This window comes from Perca flavescens, chromosome 23 (genome assembly GCF_004354835.1).
Source record: "Perca flavescens isolate YP-PL-M2 chromosome 23, PFLA_1.0, whole genome shotgun sequence".
Lineage (NCBI taxonomy): Eukaryota > Metazoa > Chordata > Actinopteri > Perciformes > Percidae > Perca > Perca flavescens.
In genome coordinates this window covers 16,105,383-16,125,303 of record NC_041353.1, presented here as the reverse complement: position 1 = coordinate 16,125,303, position 19,921 = coordinate 16,105,383, and the positions used below count along the sequence as shown (strand labels likewise).

The following is a 19,921-nucleotide window of genomic DNA, read 5'->3' as shown; positions in this document are numbered from 1 at the left end:
AGGTGGAGCAAGACAGATAATATCCATAGACTGTTTACAGTCTATGATAATATCTCAACTTGACTTTTGTCTATGATTATAAAACATCTGTACTGTACAGAACATGTACCAGCAGTAATTGTGACATAATAATAATAATAATAATAATAATAATAATAATACTGCAGGGCCAATATATGAGTGAGAGGTTTACATGTTTTTGAACAAAGTAAATGTCAAGTTCTGTCTCCAACTTCACTTAACATTCCCCCCCCAAATAATTCTCTGTAAATGTAATATTCATGACTTAATAAGCTAATAATAAATAATGAAAAAACATCTTCAGGTATTATTTATAAAGCGCTTAACACTCAAAACTCAGCTAATCTGCTTATTATCATTAACAACTGTATTTATGTGGTTTGACTGGATTTAATTGGCAGTGACCAAATAACCCACCAACTGTCATCATATTCAGATTCAAATGTTGCTAAATCCTGATTGGCGCATGGAAGTATGTGACATCACATTGAGCCAACTGAGTCCCACCCCCTTCAAACCAGTGAGGAGAGCACAAGAAAAAAAAACATTGTGTGTTGATGTAGGATCTCCTTGCTCATAGCAAGAAGATGAATTAAGATTTATTTTGCCGCCTTTAAAGTAGATCCTGAGATTTTAAGAAAAACATCTTTGATAGGTAATACATGTTGATAAAAATCTACACATATAAAGAACGATAATGCAGGTCAATCAACACAGCTTCTCTATAGCAGAGCTTCTCAATCGTTTCTCAGCCAAGGAGCCCTTACAAGATACAGAATATACCAGAGACCCCCTCATGTATGGTCCTTGGAAGAATTTGATGTAGCCTATTTTTTACATTTCTATAGTCTTAGTTATGTGAAAGAAGAGGAATGTATAAGAAATATATTAGACATGTATTAATCATATTTGTAGATTATAGGAGTTGTAGATTTGTTAGATTAGAAAGTAATCTATGAGCTATTACAGATCTGAAAATGTAAATATTTGTTGAACTATGAAGCTTTTTTTTTTTTTAAATACCTTTTTACATTATAATTTAAATGAATGATTCTGAAAACGTTTCACAGACCACCTGGCAGCGTGTACTATAGCAGTAGTTTCAAACTTTTTCACATCAAGAACCCCTAAAACTGACACAAATTAGACCACGGACCCCCATTTGATAAGATTTTGGCCCAGGGTCCTGCATCTGATAGGATTTTTGCTTTTAAATGTTTTATTACAGAAAGTGTATGGAACCCATGACCAAAATAGTCACACATTCTGTTATTGCTCTATAGGACCCTGAGCTGTACAGTACACGTACTGTACTTCCTAGCAGCAGGGACAAGGGTTGCTACGGCGACGACCTACCGTTGGCCTTCCTCCTGGCATTTTGCCGCTCTCCGGGGTTTTATTCAGCCAGTCGTTAATGCGACCCGCCACGCCTGTCTTCATCACAGCTGCTTCCTGTTTGGATAGGGTCAAAGGTCAGCTAAGCCTGGTCGTCATCGGCAACAAGGCCGAGCAGGAAGTGCCAGTGAATTGGGCTCTTTCCTCTCCCTCCGTCTCTCTCTCTCTCTCTGCTCCAGTCACACACAAAGTTTCATTAACTGTCTCACATCCTCCAACACCTCGTCTTTTACCTTGAAATGGCTCCCCCCACTTCCAGGTGAGCCGAACACGTTGCCTTTCTCCCACATGCTCTTGATGTTTCGAATGCTGTCGGTAACCATTGGTAGATCCACCGCTCCAGAGCGGGGGGATCGAGACTCCTTGTTCTCTCTCTGCTGAGACACAGAGGTGGGTTTAAATTGGTGAATAGAAGGGATTGCTGTTCTGAAAAGCTCAGATAAAAAAAAAAAAAAAAAAAAAAAAACTTCAAAAAAAGGTTAAAACCCACATGAGCTGGCTAATAAGGTATAATAACAGTGACAAATTCCTACAGAGTAACGGATGGGAACTTTTGGGCAACTTTTAGGCCAAAAGTAGTAACCAAAATCAGATTTTTAGCTTACCAAGACTTGAATCAGATCAGGAAATTGACTTTTGGCAGTCCTATATATGTGAACTCTGAACTAATTGAATTCAGGATTCTCAGTCCTGTTGCTCAAATCTGATTTCAAATGCTACTTTACATTATTTGCAACGTGACCCATGATGTTGACGCCACATCCAGGATGACCTTTGCTCCATTATCTGGCTGTGACAGCAGAGTTTTATTTAGTTTTCTATTGTCTTTTTAACTGGGAAACATTAAATATTTTTAGTAAGATAATACAAGACTGAGTTGGCTATTCACATATGAAATATTCAAGTTAGCCACTTACATACATAAAGTATGATGAAAAAAGTCTTTTATGAGGTTAAACTAGGCCCGGAGGCTTTTTTTTTAAAGTCTTCTGCTACTTTGTATAAAATATATTTGAAATTTGCAGATAAATGTAAGTCATTTAAAGTATATAGAAATACATACTATATTTTATTATAACTGATGTTTTTTCATTTGGTTTTGTATATGTGTTCCTGCTAGAAGTCTTGTTATATTTTTGACAGCAGCTGTGTTTTATAATCCCAAATGGGATAGGACAACCATTGTGCATGACACGGAAATTAAAACTTAGCAACTACAGTGTCACCCATTATGATGACACACTGCTGCCTATTTGTGATTATACAGTTGAATAAATGCTTACCTGAGCAGCGGAGGTGTACTGCTCCAGCCTGTTGTCTATCTTGGACACCACAGGAGAATGAGATGCCTTCATAGTGCTGTGGGCAGAGCAAATAATAGTTAGCATACACAGCATGGGACCACTTTGGATATTATACACAGTGTGGTCAACCATCTTTAGTTGCTTACATGCTCCACTAAAAGTATGTTTTTACCTCTTCTGTGCCGACTTGTTCAGGAACTCTGCTCTCTCTCCAATCTGATGAGACATTTATAAATTTAGTTATTAGAGCCCTAGGTTAATAATTATAGCAGTGATGTACCACACATGCATACATCACTGCAACACAGTTTCCTTCACTCTTCAGTAGCCTTAGAACAGATGTTAAACCTAACCTTTTGATTTCCATGCTTCTATTGTGTCTTTGTTTGTATCAGTAGTTTCAGTGTAAACCCCATTCCTGACTTGAGTTTAGAAGTCAATATGTACAGTAGACACCCACGTGCTAAGTGGTCCTTAGATGGTTCATAACTTAAATAATTTCCCATAATTGGACTACAGACTTTTTTTTTTTTTTTTTTTTTTTTTTTTTTTTTTAAAATGGTGGATATCTCATCCTGTCTCTTTTCTCCTGACAAGCAACACACAATGTAACAGATTGTTCCTTCTGTGTGCTAAATACTCTGAAAGACATGCACACACACACACACAAAAAACACAGCAAGTTTTTTTTTTCCTATCTGCTGTTGGACTGTGGGAATCTCAGAGGATTGTTTATGGTACAACGCATGTGTTTCTTAGACGCTCACAAAAAATCGTTAAACAGACAAAAGAAGAAACTGCAGAAAAAGCTCCCTCCCCCTCCCCCTGTGAAAAAGGACCTTGTGCTACCAAATGTGGGAGTTCCCAAAATACTCCCCGACAGGAAATACCCCATTCTCAGATGAGTTTTGAAGAGCCGTAGCCATTCGAATGCAGTTACAGTAATCCTGTTAACCCTAACCTGCTTTCCTGCATCCCAGCCGCCTGTCGCTCTGTCCTTCTCTCAGAGAACACTGTACTTTATCTATACTGTAGTGCGGAGCCAGTAATGCTGGTTTACTGCTGGTAAGTGTAGGCGAGCTCATAGGACTGTGTGTTCCACTGGGAAGTGATAGTGTGGCATATTTCTCATTTCTCTAGGTTTCAAAGAACTGCAGGAGCTGGGAATACAAATACATTTAGGTGAGAAATAGAAAAAACTGATCCAGCAGCAGTTTATATTTGGCACTAGCAACATAAGACAGAGAATACATGAAAATGAGTCCATTTTCATGTATTCTTTCCACTTGTGTGAAACGTGACTATTACAACACTCCATATTGTGTGCTGTGGTAAAAAAATATTTTGTATCAACAATGAGTCAAATGACTATGTGCAATGTGACAGGTATTGCTCGCAGCAATAAACCCACAGAGAATTATCACCCAACTCTGCAGTTCCCCTCAGCTTTTTTTTTGAAAGCATCTCTTTACTCACCGTTTTTGTTTTACTAAACCACAACTTTACCGTTTTAGTAAATTCTCAATTTTTATTAACTCCTGTTTCCAACTGCAGCAAGCAGCTGTTTGCAACAAAAAAGCTCTGATAAACCGACTGTAAACTAGCTGCCCAGCCCCAAATGGCAGAAGTTAGCGAGGAGCTAGCTGCTGAACACCGTGGAGCATATAGAAGCTAAAGAGCCACCAGATATTTAACTCAGAAGTTGGTGAAGAACAAAACAGAGCTAAAAGGAGAGTGACTATTGGATTTGCATTCACCAAGTGGCCAGAAACACTACTCCATCACTTATCAATTTAATCAGGTCAATATTTAAAAAAAAACTGCATTAAAACGGACTTTTCCTTATTTTATGGTTGTCATATACATGAAATTTACCTTAAAGCAATTATCTCAGATGTGAAAAAGATTTCCCTGTTTGATGTAGAGTATAATGGGAAAAATCAAATCCAAAGTTGCAAGACAAAACATACACTGCAACTGTATTATGACATGTTAATACAGTTTCATATAGACAAAACTAAAAGTATTACACTGCAAAGCACCAATTCATACACAACACAGTGTGTAGTGTCTCACACACACACACACACACACACACACACACACACACACACACACACACACACACACACACACACACACACATGCTGCACCTACAGTGAACATCACCACAAAGTAAAGCTGTGTCTGTGAGGCCAGTGCAGTAGGGTGGAGAATTACAGTTCATTTCAATCAGTTTCAATCAGAACATTATTTACTGACCATAAACAAACAAAGCACTGGATTCCAATACGATCAGAGCTCACACACCATTAAAGCTGAGCTTCGAGTCTCACCGGGACGGGCCAGATGGATATTACTGCTAACTGTCACTAATTAGATTTTCTCCACTGGTTGAAAATCCCCCTTGATTTTCAGTGTGTGGGAGTTGGCTTTTGGCAACACTGGAAAAATGTATTCACATTTGAGTTGATTAAACGTTCCTTCGCCGTGACAAACATTTATCTTTAAAGGAGTTGGGGAGGGGCACGCACAGGGTTTATTCAGGCTGCTTTTTCTAGGGAGGTGTTTTTGTGACAAACAGGTTAACATGTCAGCAGAATTTTAAAGTAAAATAAAAAAAAACTTGCCAGCCGCTGACTCTTTTCACATTTCTCTTTGTATTGCTCTTCCTATTTCTGAACACCTTCATCTCAGTCAGATAACACTTCATGCAGAGAGCTGAAAGAGGTGAGAAGGGCAGATGCGGGTCATCTGGCACTTAATCTTGCCAACATTTTTGAATGTTTAGCTTGAGCTTTGCAGCACTGCCGGATGAGTGGGATTTGCAGGTTTTGGAGAACCATTATATTGAGTCCATTATGCTGACAACTGTACTGGATGGGATACAAATACAGACATAAAAATACAACACAGGCAAAGTGTATGTGCTGCAATATTCAGGATCTAAATAGTTACGTGTGTCATGTCTTTTCTTTTTTTTATTAAACACTGTGTTTGTCTGCTTTAACATGAACCGCAATAATTAGCATTTCTGGCTAACTAGCTTACAGCAGTAACAAACTGGCTACTTCCAAAGCCAAGAAGCATTTAAATTAGCTAGCTACATTAGCTTGAGGTGGCTACAGGTTATGTTAAAAAAGCCTAGGATAGGATAGTTTACGCACATAACTGTTATACTACTATAATCAGAGCATAGGGTAATGTTAGCAGCTCTGTCATGGTCTTTATTTGATTTGGGGACGTTTAGCAGCCAAGCAGGGTTACACTAAAACAAAGTAACAGATATTTTTCCTTATCAAACTTATAATACTAAGACTAACTAGCTCTAAAATGCAATAAAAGAACAATGCTGGATCTTTATTTTTATTTCTTCTAAGTTAACTTTTTGCCAGGAACATGTCTCATCTCTCTTAGCACAATATCATGTACTGTATGTTGCCGTCTGAATTGTCTAAAATCAAGGACCTATATATATATATATATATATATATATATATATATATATATATATATATATGAACAATAACTATGAGGCACAGGGGTTAGTGAACGGTCAATTTGCAAATAAAATGCACTGACATTCTCCTTTTGGAATCGGAGGCAGAGTTGCGAGGTTAAAAATGGCGGACCAACCTTCAGAGAGGAGCCTCGAGGGCTGACACACTTGAAGGGTCTGCCTTCCCCGTCCATAGTGTCTTCCACCTTCTGTCTCTTCTCAGCTGCCTCTGCTCTCCTCCTTTCAATCTCCTCCTTCATCTTCCTCTTCTCCTCCTGAGGAAAGAGATGTGTTTAGAGTTGGGGCAGTTCAGCAAGAGGCACATCTGAGTAAAATACTAGAAAGAAATGAAGTAGCAATCCTTGATATCCTTAATTTTTTTCTTTTGCAGTTGGAGTTGACAGGGAACTTTCTGTTCATTTCATCATTCATATGTAGGTGGCTGGGTAAGTTGAATGACTTTGACATGATTTATGGGTAATTATATTGAATAGCATATGCCACCAACATGATTGACAACCAACAATCAGGGATACAGCCGACCCAGACAAAAGATATGTGCCACTTTTTAATTGATTTGCTTACTTTATCTAATGAAGCTGGTCAGGAACAAATTCAATTACTCAGAGCAAATTCTTATTTACAGTGATCGCCTGCCTCAGTTTTGGAAAGCTTGAGACATGCAGACTATCAACAGTTTTGTTTAACAATTAATGTATGAATCATTTGTAGTGTATTCAGAAGAGGGCTGGTGCTTGGCAGTATATCAGCCCTCTCCAGCAGCCTTGTCTTGGTTAATTAGTCTCTCTGTATCTCTGGGACATCTTTTAATTACAAACCAAAAGGCCTCATTAACATCACACAAGAGGAGAAGAACGGGGGCAGATAGCGGGAGACGACCCGCCTTGTTCAGATCCAAGATCAACAAAGAAGACCAGTCAGGGTAAGAGTGAGAATGCAAGGGTCTCAGAGCGAGCGCATGAAAGGGAAAATGGACGACATTGCGCGGTTGAATACAGATGTGAACACATAGGAAGGAGGAGGTTATCACATTTGAGATACATAAGGATGAGGTCGTTTTTAGGAGGAAGAAGGAATGACATGCATGAGTTACAAGTCGGGAACCCAAATAGCTTGAGTTGTGATAACAGTGAAGTATGGCGAGATAACGTCAGCGCGGCGCTAGTGTGAGTGTGATGCATGGGTTTCAGCTCACACAGGTGTAAAGGCTAAATCAACATTGAAGTGGTGGTGTGGAAAACAGGGAACTAAAAGAAATAAAAGGAATACATGAGACAAATAAGCTTAAAATCGAATGTAATTTTGAACAAAAAACACATATAACTCAAAGTTTAATTTATTTTTTTTCCACAGTACCCTGCAGCTGGGAATCAGTCCTAATTAGCGAGCTAAGCTAACTTGCTTTCACTACGAAAGCTTCTGCTGTCCAAATGAAAATAGACACAATGAAGTGTTAAATTGTTGTAAAGGGACAGATGTCTTAACCAGCACTATATGTGCTTACTGAGACAGTTGTGTGTTACCATTAGTAGGCTATAAAGCGTTAAGTGCACCAGTTAGCATCATGTGAATTGACAGCACGGTTCCTAGCAACGCCAGCTCTCAGATGTCAGTCAACAGCTGCTATAGGAAACGCCCACTTAAAAGCCTGAAGCTTCATGTTGCTTCCCCAAATATGTCAAAAAACATTTTTATCCTTGTGTAAAAGGGTAGAAGGAAACTAAGGCACTTAAGAGGGTAAAGTTTAAAAAGCCTTTAATATATTGTTGGCTAAATCATTAAAACATAACAACGCGTTTTGGCCATTTAGGCCTTCATCAGGGCAAGTATAAAAAAAACTCTCTCCACACCTGAGCAGCAATCCATGAAGACTGTGTTGTGACTGATTTTTATCCCTTTTTAATGCATGCGATAATGTGATACAATAGCCGCAGTATCACTGTAGTTTATACACAAAAATCACACAGCATCCATAAAGTGACAAAAAAAAAACACATCCCCCTCTCTCCCCTACCTCCTCTCTGGCTTTTCTCTCCGCCTCCTCCTGCTTCTTCTGCCTCTCCTCCTCCTCCAGGACCTTCCTCCTCTCCTCCCTCTTCCTCTTCAGCTCCTCCAGTTCGGCTTCGGCCTCCTGCTGCTTCTGCCTCATCCTCTCGAACTCCTCGCTCTCAGCGTCATCGCGGCGACGCTTCAGCTCCTCCAGCTTGCGCTCTGCCTCCAGGCGGGCAGCGTCGTCCTGGTCGTCACCTGCGGACACCTCGGGGGACCGCACACTGCCGCGACTGGGACACACACACACAAACACGGGTCAGAGCACACATGCAGGTCACAACAGAAACAAAAACTGAGGAGGTAGGACGCAAAGCTGGTTGACATTCAGGTTAACACTTGACATATGATACAAACTGAATATTTAAACATACACTCGAAGAATGTTTCTCTTTCCTGACAAGCAAACACATAAACTAAAACAAATGTGCACACATACAAATACCAACAATCACCTTCGCTGAGATAATGTTCCTGCACATCTCAAATTTCAGACAGTGTTTCACGCTGGGGATCAACTGCAGGTGACCCATGTCTAAAACACACTACTGCTCTGCTACGGCTGACTGCTGAACACAAACAGCTTGTTTGCGTGAAAATCTGATTCAGTCATGCTTTTCAATTATTGTGCAGATGCCTTAGGCAATATTTGTTGTTTGTCCTGTTTCAGTTTTCTTTCATTTTGTAATGTTTCAATGGTAATGGGATTCTGTATTTTATGTGCCGCAGAACAGGAACCTTCTCAGGCCAGTTTAAATGTAACACATTTAATGTTACTTATAATATTTTTCTGTATAATAATAGAAATGAAAAAATGAATGCAGTACTTCCATGCTTTTATACCAGCCTGAGTGACAAACGATAAATGTCAGTCTGTGACATCAGTTAAGTTGCAGTCTGATTAAACTGCCTCTGTTCAGCATATGCAAACACTGTGAAGTGTTATAACAAATATAAAGATTTCTTCTTCCATTATTTTCAGAGTAAGTATAGTATAAATCAGTAAATGCAGGACTATACTTTGTTTAAACTGAATGCTATCAATCATTTCTCAATCAAATATGTTTTCCTCACACTTCTGAATTTCTGGTTTTGGAAAGAAAGTGAGCTTTGGTTGTTGTGTAGCTTGATCTGCTCAACTGACCTTTGTGTCAAGAATATTAAGTTACTGCAGTAACTTTCCACAACTGGCCAAGTGTAGCTAGGCACTGATATATCAGCATACTGTCGTAATTACCCAATATCAGCTTCATAAAGCAGTCATGCTATTCCTTCATTATAATGTTTTATTGCCAATATTGGGACAGTTAGGGCAGGGGAATTTCTGTATGTATTAGGTTCAAAATAAAAGCTACATGCCTTTAAAAACAAACTTTAAAAAAAACTATTATTTGAATCATGAATTTATGTAGGAAAATGTTGTTTATTGGGTAAAAAGATCCATATTGGTGCATCCCCTGTAAATGGGAGAACATATGTGGAATTAGATAAAATAAACTATTTTGATTCTTAATATTTCAGCAATAAAACACAGACTAGTTACATTCAGTTACTTATTTTGGATTTTTCAGCCACATGTTTTTAACTGGCATGACCTTTGCTGAAAATGGAGTTTATTGAATAATTCATCACACCTGGCTATCCCCAATCTGGCCTCAGTGGAAACCAGGAGGTCACTTGATGTGTGTGTGTGTGTGTGTGTGTGTGTGTGTGTGTGTGTGTGTGTGTGTGTGTGTGTGTGTGTGTGTCTGCATACCTGAGGGTCCTCTCAGGTTTCCTGTGCTGTTTGAGAGCCGCCTCCTCCTCATGCAGCCCTCCGTTCAGCTTCCTCTGCTCCTCCCTCTCCACCCTGGCCCTGCCTCTCTCATTTTCCTGCCAAGAAACAACCGGGGGGGGACAGTGAACAAAGATGTGATTGGTGGGTAGGCTGATTGGGCAGAGTCTGCCATGTGACATCACGGGATGTCAAATGAGAAAGAACGAGAGCACACCCCAAACAAAATAACACAGAACATCACATAACACAGCGTCCACTCCAGAATTACTACTGAGACAGGATTATCAAACATGTGATCAGCGTGGGAGTGTCTCCAGCTGTATTTTTTCTATCTCTGACCATCATCAAAAAGTGTTTTCAATTATAATCATTATGTGTCCAAGCCCAATATGTACACCGCCAGACAAGCTTTTAAAGCACCATATATGATTAACCTGTAGCACAGAGGGTACATCTGTCTTACTGTTGATGCTGTAGCACAGTCTATGCATTTTTACCATAACAAAGGCTGAGCCGGTGGGCCTTTTCAGCACACCTGTCTTTAATAAAGCACTCGTTAAGACTCTCTTTACGACATGCCTGCCTGCCCATTAATATATGTACTTACTGTAATTAGGTCTTTGCAATAATCTGAGATTTAGCGGGCACATGTCAGCTCAAAAAACGTGAAAAAACATTACTGAAGAATACTTACATTACTGAAAAGAAATGTCACAAGAAGTGTATCTTAACAGGGAAAGTGTCAAGAAACATGATGTGTCTTTGAGCTCCGTTGTTTACACCATCAAAGGCCTCTTGAAACTGAGAGGAGCTCTTGTCAAAAGCTTGGAGTTTAAAAACATACTGAACTGCTGCGTGAAAAATATATTGAGGACAAATTGGGTGGGATTTTCATTTAGTAGTTCAATTCCCATTTCACATTTCTAATTTTAGGGGTTCTGAAATGAAAACAATCGTAGCCTGGTCTAGAACATTTGACTGGAAGTATACAAATGACAAGATGCCTCAGTGATATCCTTATAATATCCTCTTACAGTAAACCCACTGATTATTTTAAATTACATTATGTTCCCCCTTCTGCAGTGAGTCTTTGGAGTGGAGTCAGTGTAATAAGTGTTGCTGCTCTCATAGCTGAGGTGGAAGACATGCAGAAAAGCACTGTGACCACTGAAACATAGGCTCAGTTACCGCCAGTTTGCAAATGGTGCAACCCACACTGTGACGACACGGGGTGTCTGGGTAATTTCAGCGTCTGGCTCCGACATAAATCACAAAGTCAACAAGATAGCCTCATTAAAATAATGTTTGATGGTTTAATATGGAAAGATTCTTGTTTACATATCTCCTTAAAGATACATCAAGACACTGAAGTTACCCAGAGAGATTTTCTGTGCTGTGCACCACACCTCTACTAAAAAGCTTACCACATGAATGATACCTTATTATCCTCTGAGTGCAGTATCTCAGATACCTCATTGTCCTCTTCAGTGTCATTTCTGAGAGTCATAGACTTATTCTCTGATGAATAATCTACATAATCATCCTCAGCCTCCTCTGATGCTACTGCATCTTCCTCAGCCTTTGAATTTGTTGACTTGGCCTGGTTTGAAATCTCACTGACTACTGAATGTGTTTCTTCTTCAGCTGGTTCCTATGAAAAAGGTTTATAGCAGTTCTTTGAAGGAAAGAGCAGTGACTGACTCAAGGATGTGCATTCAGAAGTCAATAAATTAATGACCATACCTTGTTTTGAATTTTAGGTTCTTCGGTTGATTCCTACAGAAACAAGCATTACATGTGCAGGGACTGTCAACTACAAAAAAAACACAATAAACGGCTGAAATAAACAAACAAGAATGACCACAGGTGACTCACCTGTTCCCTCAAGTAAGACCTTCTCGGCTTGTCCTCCACCACCTCCACTTTCTGCTCCTCCTCTTCATCTACACCCTCATCTGCTTCTTCTTCACCCTCAGGAGCAGCCTCTTCTTCCTCTTGCTCCTTCTCCTCTCTCCTTGAGCTGTACATCTCAGTCTTCTCCTCTTCATCCTCATTGTCACGGTAACGACCCCTACGCCAGGAGGATGGCCTCTCCTCTTCTGCTGTGTTTTTCTCCATGGCGACGCTGTCGTCGCCCTCTGTCGCGGTGGTGTCCAGCTCCTTTTGTCTTTCCAGCGCCTCCTGCATGCGTCTCAGCCGTCTCTCCTCGCGTTTGGCCATGCGATCCAGCAGGGCCTGGTCCTCGTCGTCTCCGCCGCCTCCTCCTCCATAAGAGCTGCTCACAGACACTGTCTCTGTCACACTAGGAGGAGCGAGAGGAGACAAATATTTCACTGTGTGGTCTTTTGTTAAAGAGGAAGAAGCCTGAAGCTGAAGCTGTTAAACTGCATGCATATTATCATCCCCTGTTAACATTGAGATACTCTTGAGCAAGGCCTATAACCTCTAACAGTTTCATAGCTGTTAAGTGGCAAGATACTTCATTTTAAGAAGTTGTCAGGTTTAGAGGTGGGCGATATATCGTTTAGATGATAATATCCAAATTGTTGTCTGGACGATATGCAAAATTGGGATATAGAATATTTCATAATTTGTACAATCCGACCCCCCAAACATGAAAAGATCTGAAGAAAACAAATAACGCACACTATAACCTTCTAAACAATTATATGTAGCGATTTTAATACAGTAGGGGTTTGTTTGACTCTATTTTTTGTACAAAATCACTATCGTCCCGCACGAGAGTAAGCTGCTACTAGTTCTTACCTGTGTGTTATGACGTTCACTCATGTCAACAAAGATGGCGGCGCGCGATCGTGCAGCGGCTCTCCTGTCGGTGTATATTTATACAAGTACGTACAGCCACACTGAACTAATCAATACAGGACCACGATACAACACAGCCGTTACGAGAGCCTTCCAGGCGGCTCATAACATCCCGGAGGACATCGCCTGACCGAGCCCTCCAGGTTGTTGTCGGCGCTAGCACGCCACGCTAGCTATCTACCGGCAGAATGAGAAAATAACTCCGGCACGACCAGAGGCGGAGGACTGCATTTTTGTGCACAATGAATGGAGTACCAACTGCAGGATCGTTGCCCAGCACAGCTCACCTGACCTGGAGCCCTATTGGTAATACACTGACCATTTTATTTACTATGAAAACAGCACACTGCCGTCTACAAAGACCCCGATGCTAACGTTAGCACAAGTATGGTTCACTGCTAACCATAGAGAACAAACTGCAGCGCGATCACCTGGATACGGGATACAGGGGACTTTTACAACGCGTCCTTAAAGTCTGTTCCCCTCCAGCTTTCTCCCAGCATGTAGATTGTGTTACTAGAGGGAAGAACACACTAGACCATGTATACTCTAACATCTAAAAAGCACACAGAACTGCACCTCTCCCTCACCTGGGCCAGTCAGGTCACATCCAACTCCTGATCCCAGCATAAATCCCGGTCAGAAAGACTATACAGCCAAGTAGAAGGACTATCAGAACCTAGTCTGACCCGGCCCTGTCCCAGCTCCAGGACTGCTTCAAATAAGGACATGGTTGTGTGCAATATGTTACAGAACAGAGCCCTTTGTTTATTGTTATGATTTCATCTTGCTTGTACATTTTCCCAAGAGAACCACCGAAATAGCCTCTGAACAGGGCTTCTTTTAACTTCTAGAAGGATTTCAAAAATATCGTCTGAATATCGATATCGAGATATTGAAAAAAAATATCGAGATATTCATTTTTGTCAATATCTCCCACCCCTAGTCAGGTTTGGATGTGAGTAACTCAAGTACAGGTGATACTGAATGAGCATAAGCTTGGCGCCTTGACAAGGACAAAACAGCAAAAGAACAGTGCTAAATTGACTTACTTGGGGTTAGATCTCTAACATGAAACAATGGAAACTACAGAAAAGGCATACATTTCCAAAACTTAACAAAAGCATAAGCCAAGTACAGTTTCACGAAATGTTTGGGACATGGTCAACAGCATAACTGTGACTTACACTGGCCGCTGATACAAAAAAAAAAATGAAATCTTAAATTTACAGAGAGTTGCTGCCACATCAGTCAGCCCCTTTAGCCAGTATGTGGAGAATGCTGACAACTGGCTGTATTGACATGTCTCCACCACAGATATTGACATGAAAGCCTGTACAAGATTTCAGGGCAATCCATCAAATAGTTGTTGTTAGTGTATACGTAAGTCTGGGCCAAAGTGGTTGACCAGCAAGGCTAAAAACCTGTGTTTATTATAGATCTCTTTCAACCCACCAAATACCAACAGTATTTGTAATCCACCTCACTCCAAATAGCATGATTCAAAATATTCTGACCTAAAAGTCTGGCAAACATTATCCTTGAATCTACACAATTGACAATGGCTTGTTAACACTAGGTCCTGTCTCTGCATCCCCCTGCACAATCCCCTTGTTGTTTTACTGGCCCAGGATGTATCTCTGAGCTCATAGAGAGGAAACATTCATGTCCACAAAGCGGTGACTGTGTCGCTCAATGTCAGAGCAACCCACCACTTCCACTGAAGCCAAGACGATTGATCGCATAGCCTCAAAAACGGCATAGAAATGGATAGTTAGCCCCTTTGTTCCTATGGCAGTCCTTCTGATGGATAGGTATGAGATCATGAGTTGGTTGTCATGTTGACAGCTGGGACTGGGTACAGAGTGGAGTTCAATTCTTGCATAAGTTGACTTTAATGTATAACAAAATAATTAAATGGTTGGAAAAAGCCACTTCACAGAATTCCATCATACAACACCTGACAATGTTACAAGTGTATGTAATGTTACAGTGTTTTTATGCTCTAACGTGAGCTAATATAGCATGTCTAGCTAACTAGCTTACTACAGTAATAACTAAGTGTACCAATGCTTCTGGGGTTAAACAAAAAGCCCTGTTCACTAGTGCATCCACTGTGCAGCTGTTCCTGGATGCTATCAGATTTGAGCTATAACGTTAGAATCTGGTCTGGGATTTATTGGATTTGGGGAAATTTGAAACTCCAGCAAAGCACAGCTTATATAACTTGGAGATACCTGACATAGTATTTTCCAAACACATTGGTTAGTCTTTACACTAAAAGATAATTTCTATTGTAATATTATCAATGGAAACACACTGAAAATACAAACAAGCACGTAAACTATGCTGCCAAATAGGGTTAAGTTAGAACAACATAACAGACTGACTTATGCCTAGTCCACATGTACACAGGTATTTTTATAAACTGAGTTTTCCTTCAATTAAAAAAAAAAAAACTCGTCCACACAAGCAAGGTTTAAAAAAAAAACTCAGTCCACATGAAAACGTAAAAACACGCTATCAAGTGCTGTCAAGAGCATGCCAAACCAACAGGTGGCGATATATATAACCCTAACCATTAAGCCATGTTGGTCAATCAGTAGGCTGAAGTTCCCGTAGAGGTCCGTCTCGTCCAAAATTGTCGACAATGGCGGCAAGTTCTGTGTCGTGGGAGTGTAGTCATAAGCAGTGAGTTGCGGAGTATTGCATTCCGACACCCCTGTTCAGTTCAATTCTCTCATATATTGGGAGAAATGTGTGCATGTATCTGTATATATGTAACAAGCCCTGTTAGCAGTTATTAGCAGCAATATCTTAGCTACATCCGCTATTGCAGAGATTTGTGTAATGTAGCTAAACAAAAGTGATAGCGGCGCACAATCTGATGACAAACAAAAGGAGACAACAGCGCTCACTCCGACGTCACAAGCCAAAGTCACCGTTTTCTCTGGCTACACAACACCAATGCAACCAGAGTTTCTAAAAATCTTCACCCTGGCAGGAGTTTCAAAAAGGTTTGGTTTCAGTGACCTGACACTGCATTTACATGTGGACGAACGGCCTAACCATATAGAAAAAGCGACAGTTTTGAAAATGCCTGTGTTTGTGTGGACAGGGCCTTAGTCTTTTAGCACAATATCATGTGTAGCCATAACGTGCATATTTAAAAACTTTCTCATTTTAAAAAGATTAAAAAGTCACTTGGAAACCGAGTTTTAAACAAACTTGTGGAGCTAACGTTAGCTAGCTAGCTACAACTAATAAATTAGCCAGAAACTGTTGTTATTACAGCTAGCAAACTCTACAATTGCCAGCTAGAAATGATAAGACTGGTTTTGTTTACTTCTGTCTGGAATCAAAGCCACTTTTCCCATTCATTTTGAGCTGTAAACGGCCACCATTATCATTGTATCAACTATTACTGTAAAAGCAAAAACCGAAAGCTTGACATGCATGGCAACAGGAGCTGAGAGCATAGCTAACGGTCAGTTGTTTTGTGAAAGAATAAAACGATTGACCGTTCCCACTTTCCAGAAGTCTTCAAATAATCTCCAACCCTACAACATACTGTTTCGTTTTTACAGGAGAGGTTGTGAAATAAATTTTGGTGACATTCTTCCTAGTTGTCCTGAATTGTTTTTCACACATAATAAAGAATTTAACAGGGCGTGATGAGATAACAGTGACATTTTGTTCTCTCCCTCTTTCCCTGCTGCTCTTCTGCCCCTTAATGTAAACCAAAAATTGGGAGCAAAACAGTCGGCTGCAGACTTTATATTTGTCGCAGACAGTGTCACCTGTGGCTGTTGGTCATGACCAGACTGTCTGGCTGTCCGCTTGGCTCCTCACCCTCCCTGCCCTTCATCCTCTCCTGGCGTGCCCTGCGCCTTCTCTCGCGGGCTGCCTCCTCCTCATCATCATCATTCTTAGCCAACCTGAGGGAGACAAAATAAGAGAGATAGAACGGGTGAGGACACAAACCGGGACCTTTTTTCAGCTTCAACCTTAAACCCTTCACCCCCTTCTGCGCTTCCTCAATTTAGCTTTACGGTTAGAAACTTCAAAGTGACCGATTCTTTAAATTGGACTGTAATCATCACAATGACCAAACCTGGTGGATTTATCCAAAGCTTTTTTTCCTTCTTCTCTCCTATCAGGCTGACCTGTCAGCTGTGCAACAACCAATACTTCTTATCATGGAAGCAGTTTTCACGAGCTGATAAAACCTCAGCCTGGAGACATGGCTTGACTGAGGATAAGAGAGCGCCAGAGAAACAGTTCTGGGCCCACAGTACTGGTCTGGTCAGTGTTGGAACAGAGCTTACTGTATGTACTGCAAAACAACCACTAGCCTTAAAAGTTTATATTTCTACAAGGAATTTAATACCATATTAAATCTAGAAATCACATTTTTCTTGGGTTAATAAAATCTTGTGTCATAACAACTTAGATATGGGTGGAGTGAGCTTTGTTTTAAAGATACTGCCTCTTGTTAAATACATTCTAGAAACAATCTCAGTTTAGCGGAGACACCCATGTCAGCACCTTCCCAGTTAAAAGCAAAAGTTTGTCATTTTTGGAAATACACTTGTTCGCTTTCTTGCAGAGAGTTATAAGATTGATACCACTCATATATGTACGCTAAATATGAAACTAGTGAAGTTTAGCTCAGCGTAGCACTAGGATTTGAAGCAGGGTAAAAAAAAGCTAGCCAAAAAGGTAAAACAAAATTGGCCTACCAGCATCTCTAAAGCTCATGAATTAACATGTTATATCTTGCTTGTTTAATTCATACCTTTGGACCTTTGATCCAAATGTCTTTTTTAGTATAGCTGTTTCCCCCTGTTGCCAGTCTTTATGCTAAGCTAAGTTAACCGGCTGCTAGCTGTTGCAGTGTATTTAACGGACAGGTGTGAGAGTGGTACCAATCTTCTCATCTAATTCTCAGCAAGGAAGCAAAAAAGTGGATTTTCTATGATGTTGACTTTTTCCTTAAAATATCTTAATGCTAAAAAATAGGTGAAGGGAGCTTTAAGATATTGCTTCTTGGTTTAATACAATTCTTGACACAAGCTTTTTGTTTTGCTGATATACCCATGACAAATATCACTTTCCCAGTTTATTTCTTTCACAACCTAAAAATGTATATGTATGTATATGAAAACTTAACCCTGGGATATCTTACCAGTGTGAAACACAGTTTCCCTTTGTGTAAGGTAAAAATCTGTTTCGTTTTTTTGCTTTAGACAAGAATTCGAGAACTGCTTACAGTATTTCTAGTCGCCCCATCTTGCCCTGCCATTAGCAGGGATAAATCCATTTTACCGCCCATATCCTTAATATAGCAAAATCCAAAGCAGACATGCAGTGGATTATGCATGTCTTTATTAAATGCAGTGGTTTAAGCAAAGGGTGCGGCTGCATACAATCATCAACACAACTCCATTGTTCAAAATCTAGTTGGCTCGTGAGCTACTGTATATTTATGTGCTTAAATTTAATTAAAAACAACAAGTTGAGGCCTCTCTCTGGAGCCGGTCCAAAGTCACTCTGGGAAATTCAGAATATGTAACATAAATACAAGTAGACAGGTTTAGGGAAAGACACTTAAAAAGTAAAGTATATTTAATGCTGTATTATAAATCAAAGCATCATAAACTGAGGATATCTTACAACAGTTATATACAACCAGAGACAGAATTTTACCTTTATTCTAAAGTATCAAATTAGTTCCCAAACGGCTGTGTTTCTGGCCACCTGACATCTATGAACTACGCTCCATGCTTGATCTGTGTTGCCCCGACTGACCTTTACACTCCCACTGCTAACCACATGCCTAGCTACCTGACATCACAGCGCCGCCTTTGAGGTCAGCCAGCGAAGCATGCTATTGCATGTTAATTGCAACATGTGTGGTGAGCTGAGCTAAAGCTGCTTGGGTTTATGTGAGGTTTTACAGCTTGTGAACAACTGTTTCCTTCTTCCTTTCCTTCCCCTTTGCTGTTCTTTCCGCCTCCCATTTATTTCTCTCAGATGAGGAATGTTGTCATAACAGAACAGATGAATCTGTTAACGCCCAAGCTGAACCTACGGGACGGTGACATCTGTGACGTCAGGCAATGATTTACACATGTGCATGATTGTGTGCTTAAATCTGATAATTCAGCATATTTAAGGGTAGAAAACTGGTCAAACCCAGATTAGTTTTTCAACTTTAAAGCTATCGTATATAACACCAACCACTGTGGCCACAAGTTACAATGACAATATACAGTATAATGGCAAATGCTAAAATGTAGCATAATAAAGCACAAGAGGATAGTAAAAACTGACTGATGGATCTATTTTGAGTTTGCCAACGTTTGCTAACATTAGCACAATGAGCTACTGGTCATACAAGACCAAGTAAAGCTGTAGCATGAAGTGAGAGGGGTTTTATTGCTTCACAATTCAGCTTTTTTTAAGAGGAAGAATGTGTCATTTATTTTTTCAAAAGTTACATAGTGTCACTATGAATAATTTCTTTCCCCCAAAAATCGTTGTTTTCTTTTTCAATTGCATTCATCTTCCGTCAATTTAAATTGAGTTCCCCTGCAGTAGAAAGTACATTAACTCTTTTTTTTAAATGCCAGAGTGATATGTTGTTTCTGTGGAAAAAAAATGGTGAAACAACTGCCTTAACTCCCTGGGGACTGCACCATCCGAGAAACAGCACCAAATGTCATGAGAAAGAGAAAAAGACAACAGCTAAAAATGGAACAATAGAGTCCTTGGTGACAACAACAATCTCAGGGTAAAAGATTCCTCAGTAAGAGAAAGGAACAAACTCCTATAAGCTGAATTAGCATTCCTGTCAATCACAGCCTTGGCTAGAGACGCGTACACAACTAAAGCCCCGATTTGATATCCCTTTCCTTACCTAGGCCCCAAACTCTATCAGCATACTGACACAGAAATATGGGGAAAGGCGAAAAAGGGGATAAGGAAGGGGGAAAAAAAGGAGAGAAAAAGAAAGAGCAAGTGAAA

The 19,921-nt window shown here is 40.1% G+C and overlaps 1 protein-coding gene across 6 annotated transcripts in view; it reads right to left on the bottom strand.

The window, feature by feature from the left end:
- The window catches only part of cald1a (caldesmon 1a), a 61,442-nt gene that overhangs the window by 6,428 nt on the left and 35,093 nt on the right, over positions 1-19,921 (bottom strand). For 3 of the 6 annotated variants that reach the window (XR_003691584.1, XM_028570083.1, XM_028570084.1), the window contains exons 3-13: positions 16,693-16,830; positions 11,942-12,368; positions 11,810-11,842; positions 11,505-11,717; positions 10,046-10,161; positions 8,255-8,522; positions 6,357-6,494; positions 2,893-2,936; positions 2,700-2,775; positions 1,650-1,793; positions 1,378-1,473 (exon numbers count right to left, since the gene is read on the bottom strand). Coding sequence is in view for 5 of the 6 variants with exons in the window: in XM_028570083.1 (XP_028425884.1) it covers positions 1,378-1,473; positions 1,650-1,793; positions 2,700-2,775; positions 2,893-2,936; positions 6,357-6,494; positions 8,255-8,522; positions 10,046-10,161; positions 11,505-11,717; positions 11,810-11,842; positions 11,942-12,368; positions 16,693-16,830 (1,693 nt within the window). In the remaining variant the exon portion in view is untranslated. The remainder of the gene's footprint in view (positions 1-1,377; positions 1,474-1,649; positions 1,794-2,699; positions 2,776-2,892; positions 2,937-6,356; positions 6,495-8,254; positions 8,523-10,045; positions 10,162-11,504; positions 11,718-11,809; positions 11,843-11,941; positions 12,369-16,692; positions 16,831-19,921) is intronic. The other 3 variants (XM_028570085.1, XM_028570087.1, XM_028570088.1) reach the window with 3 other exon arrangements.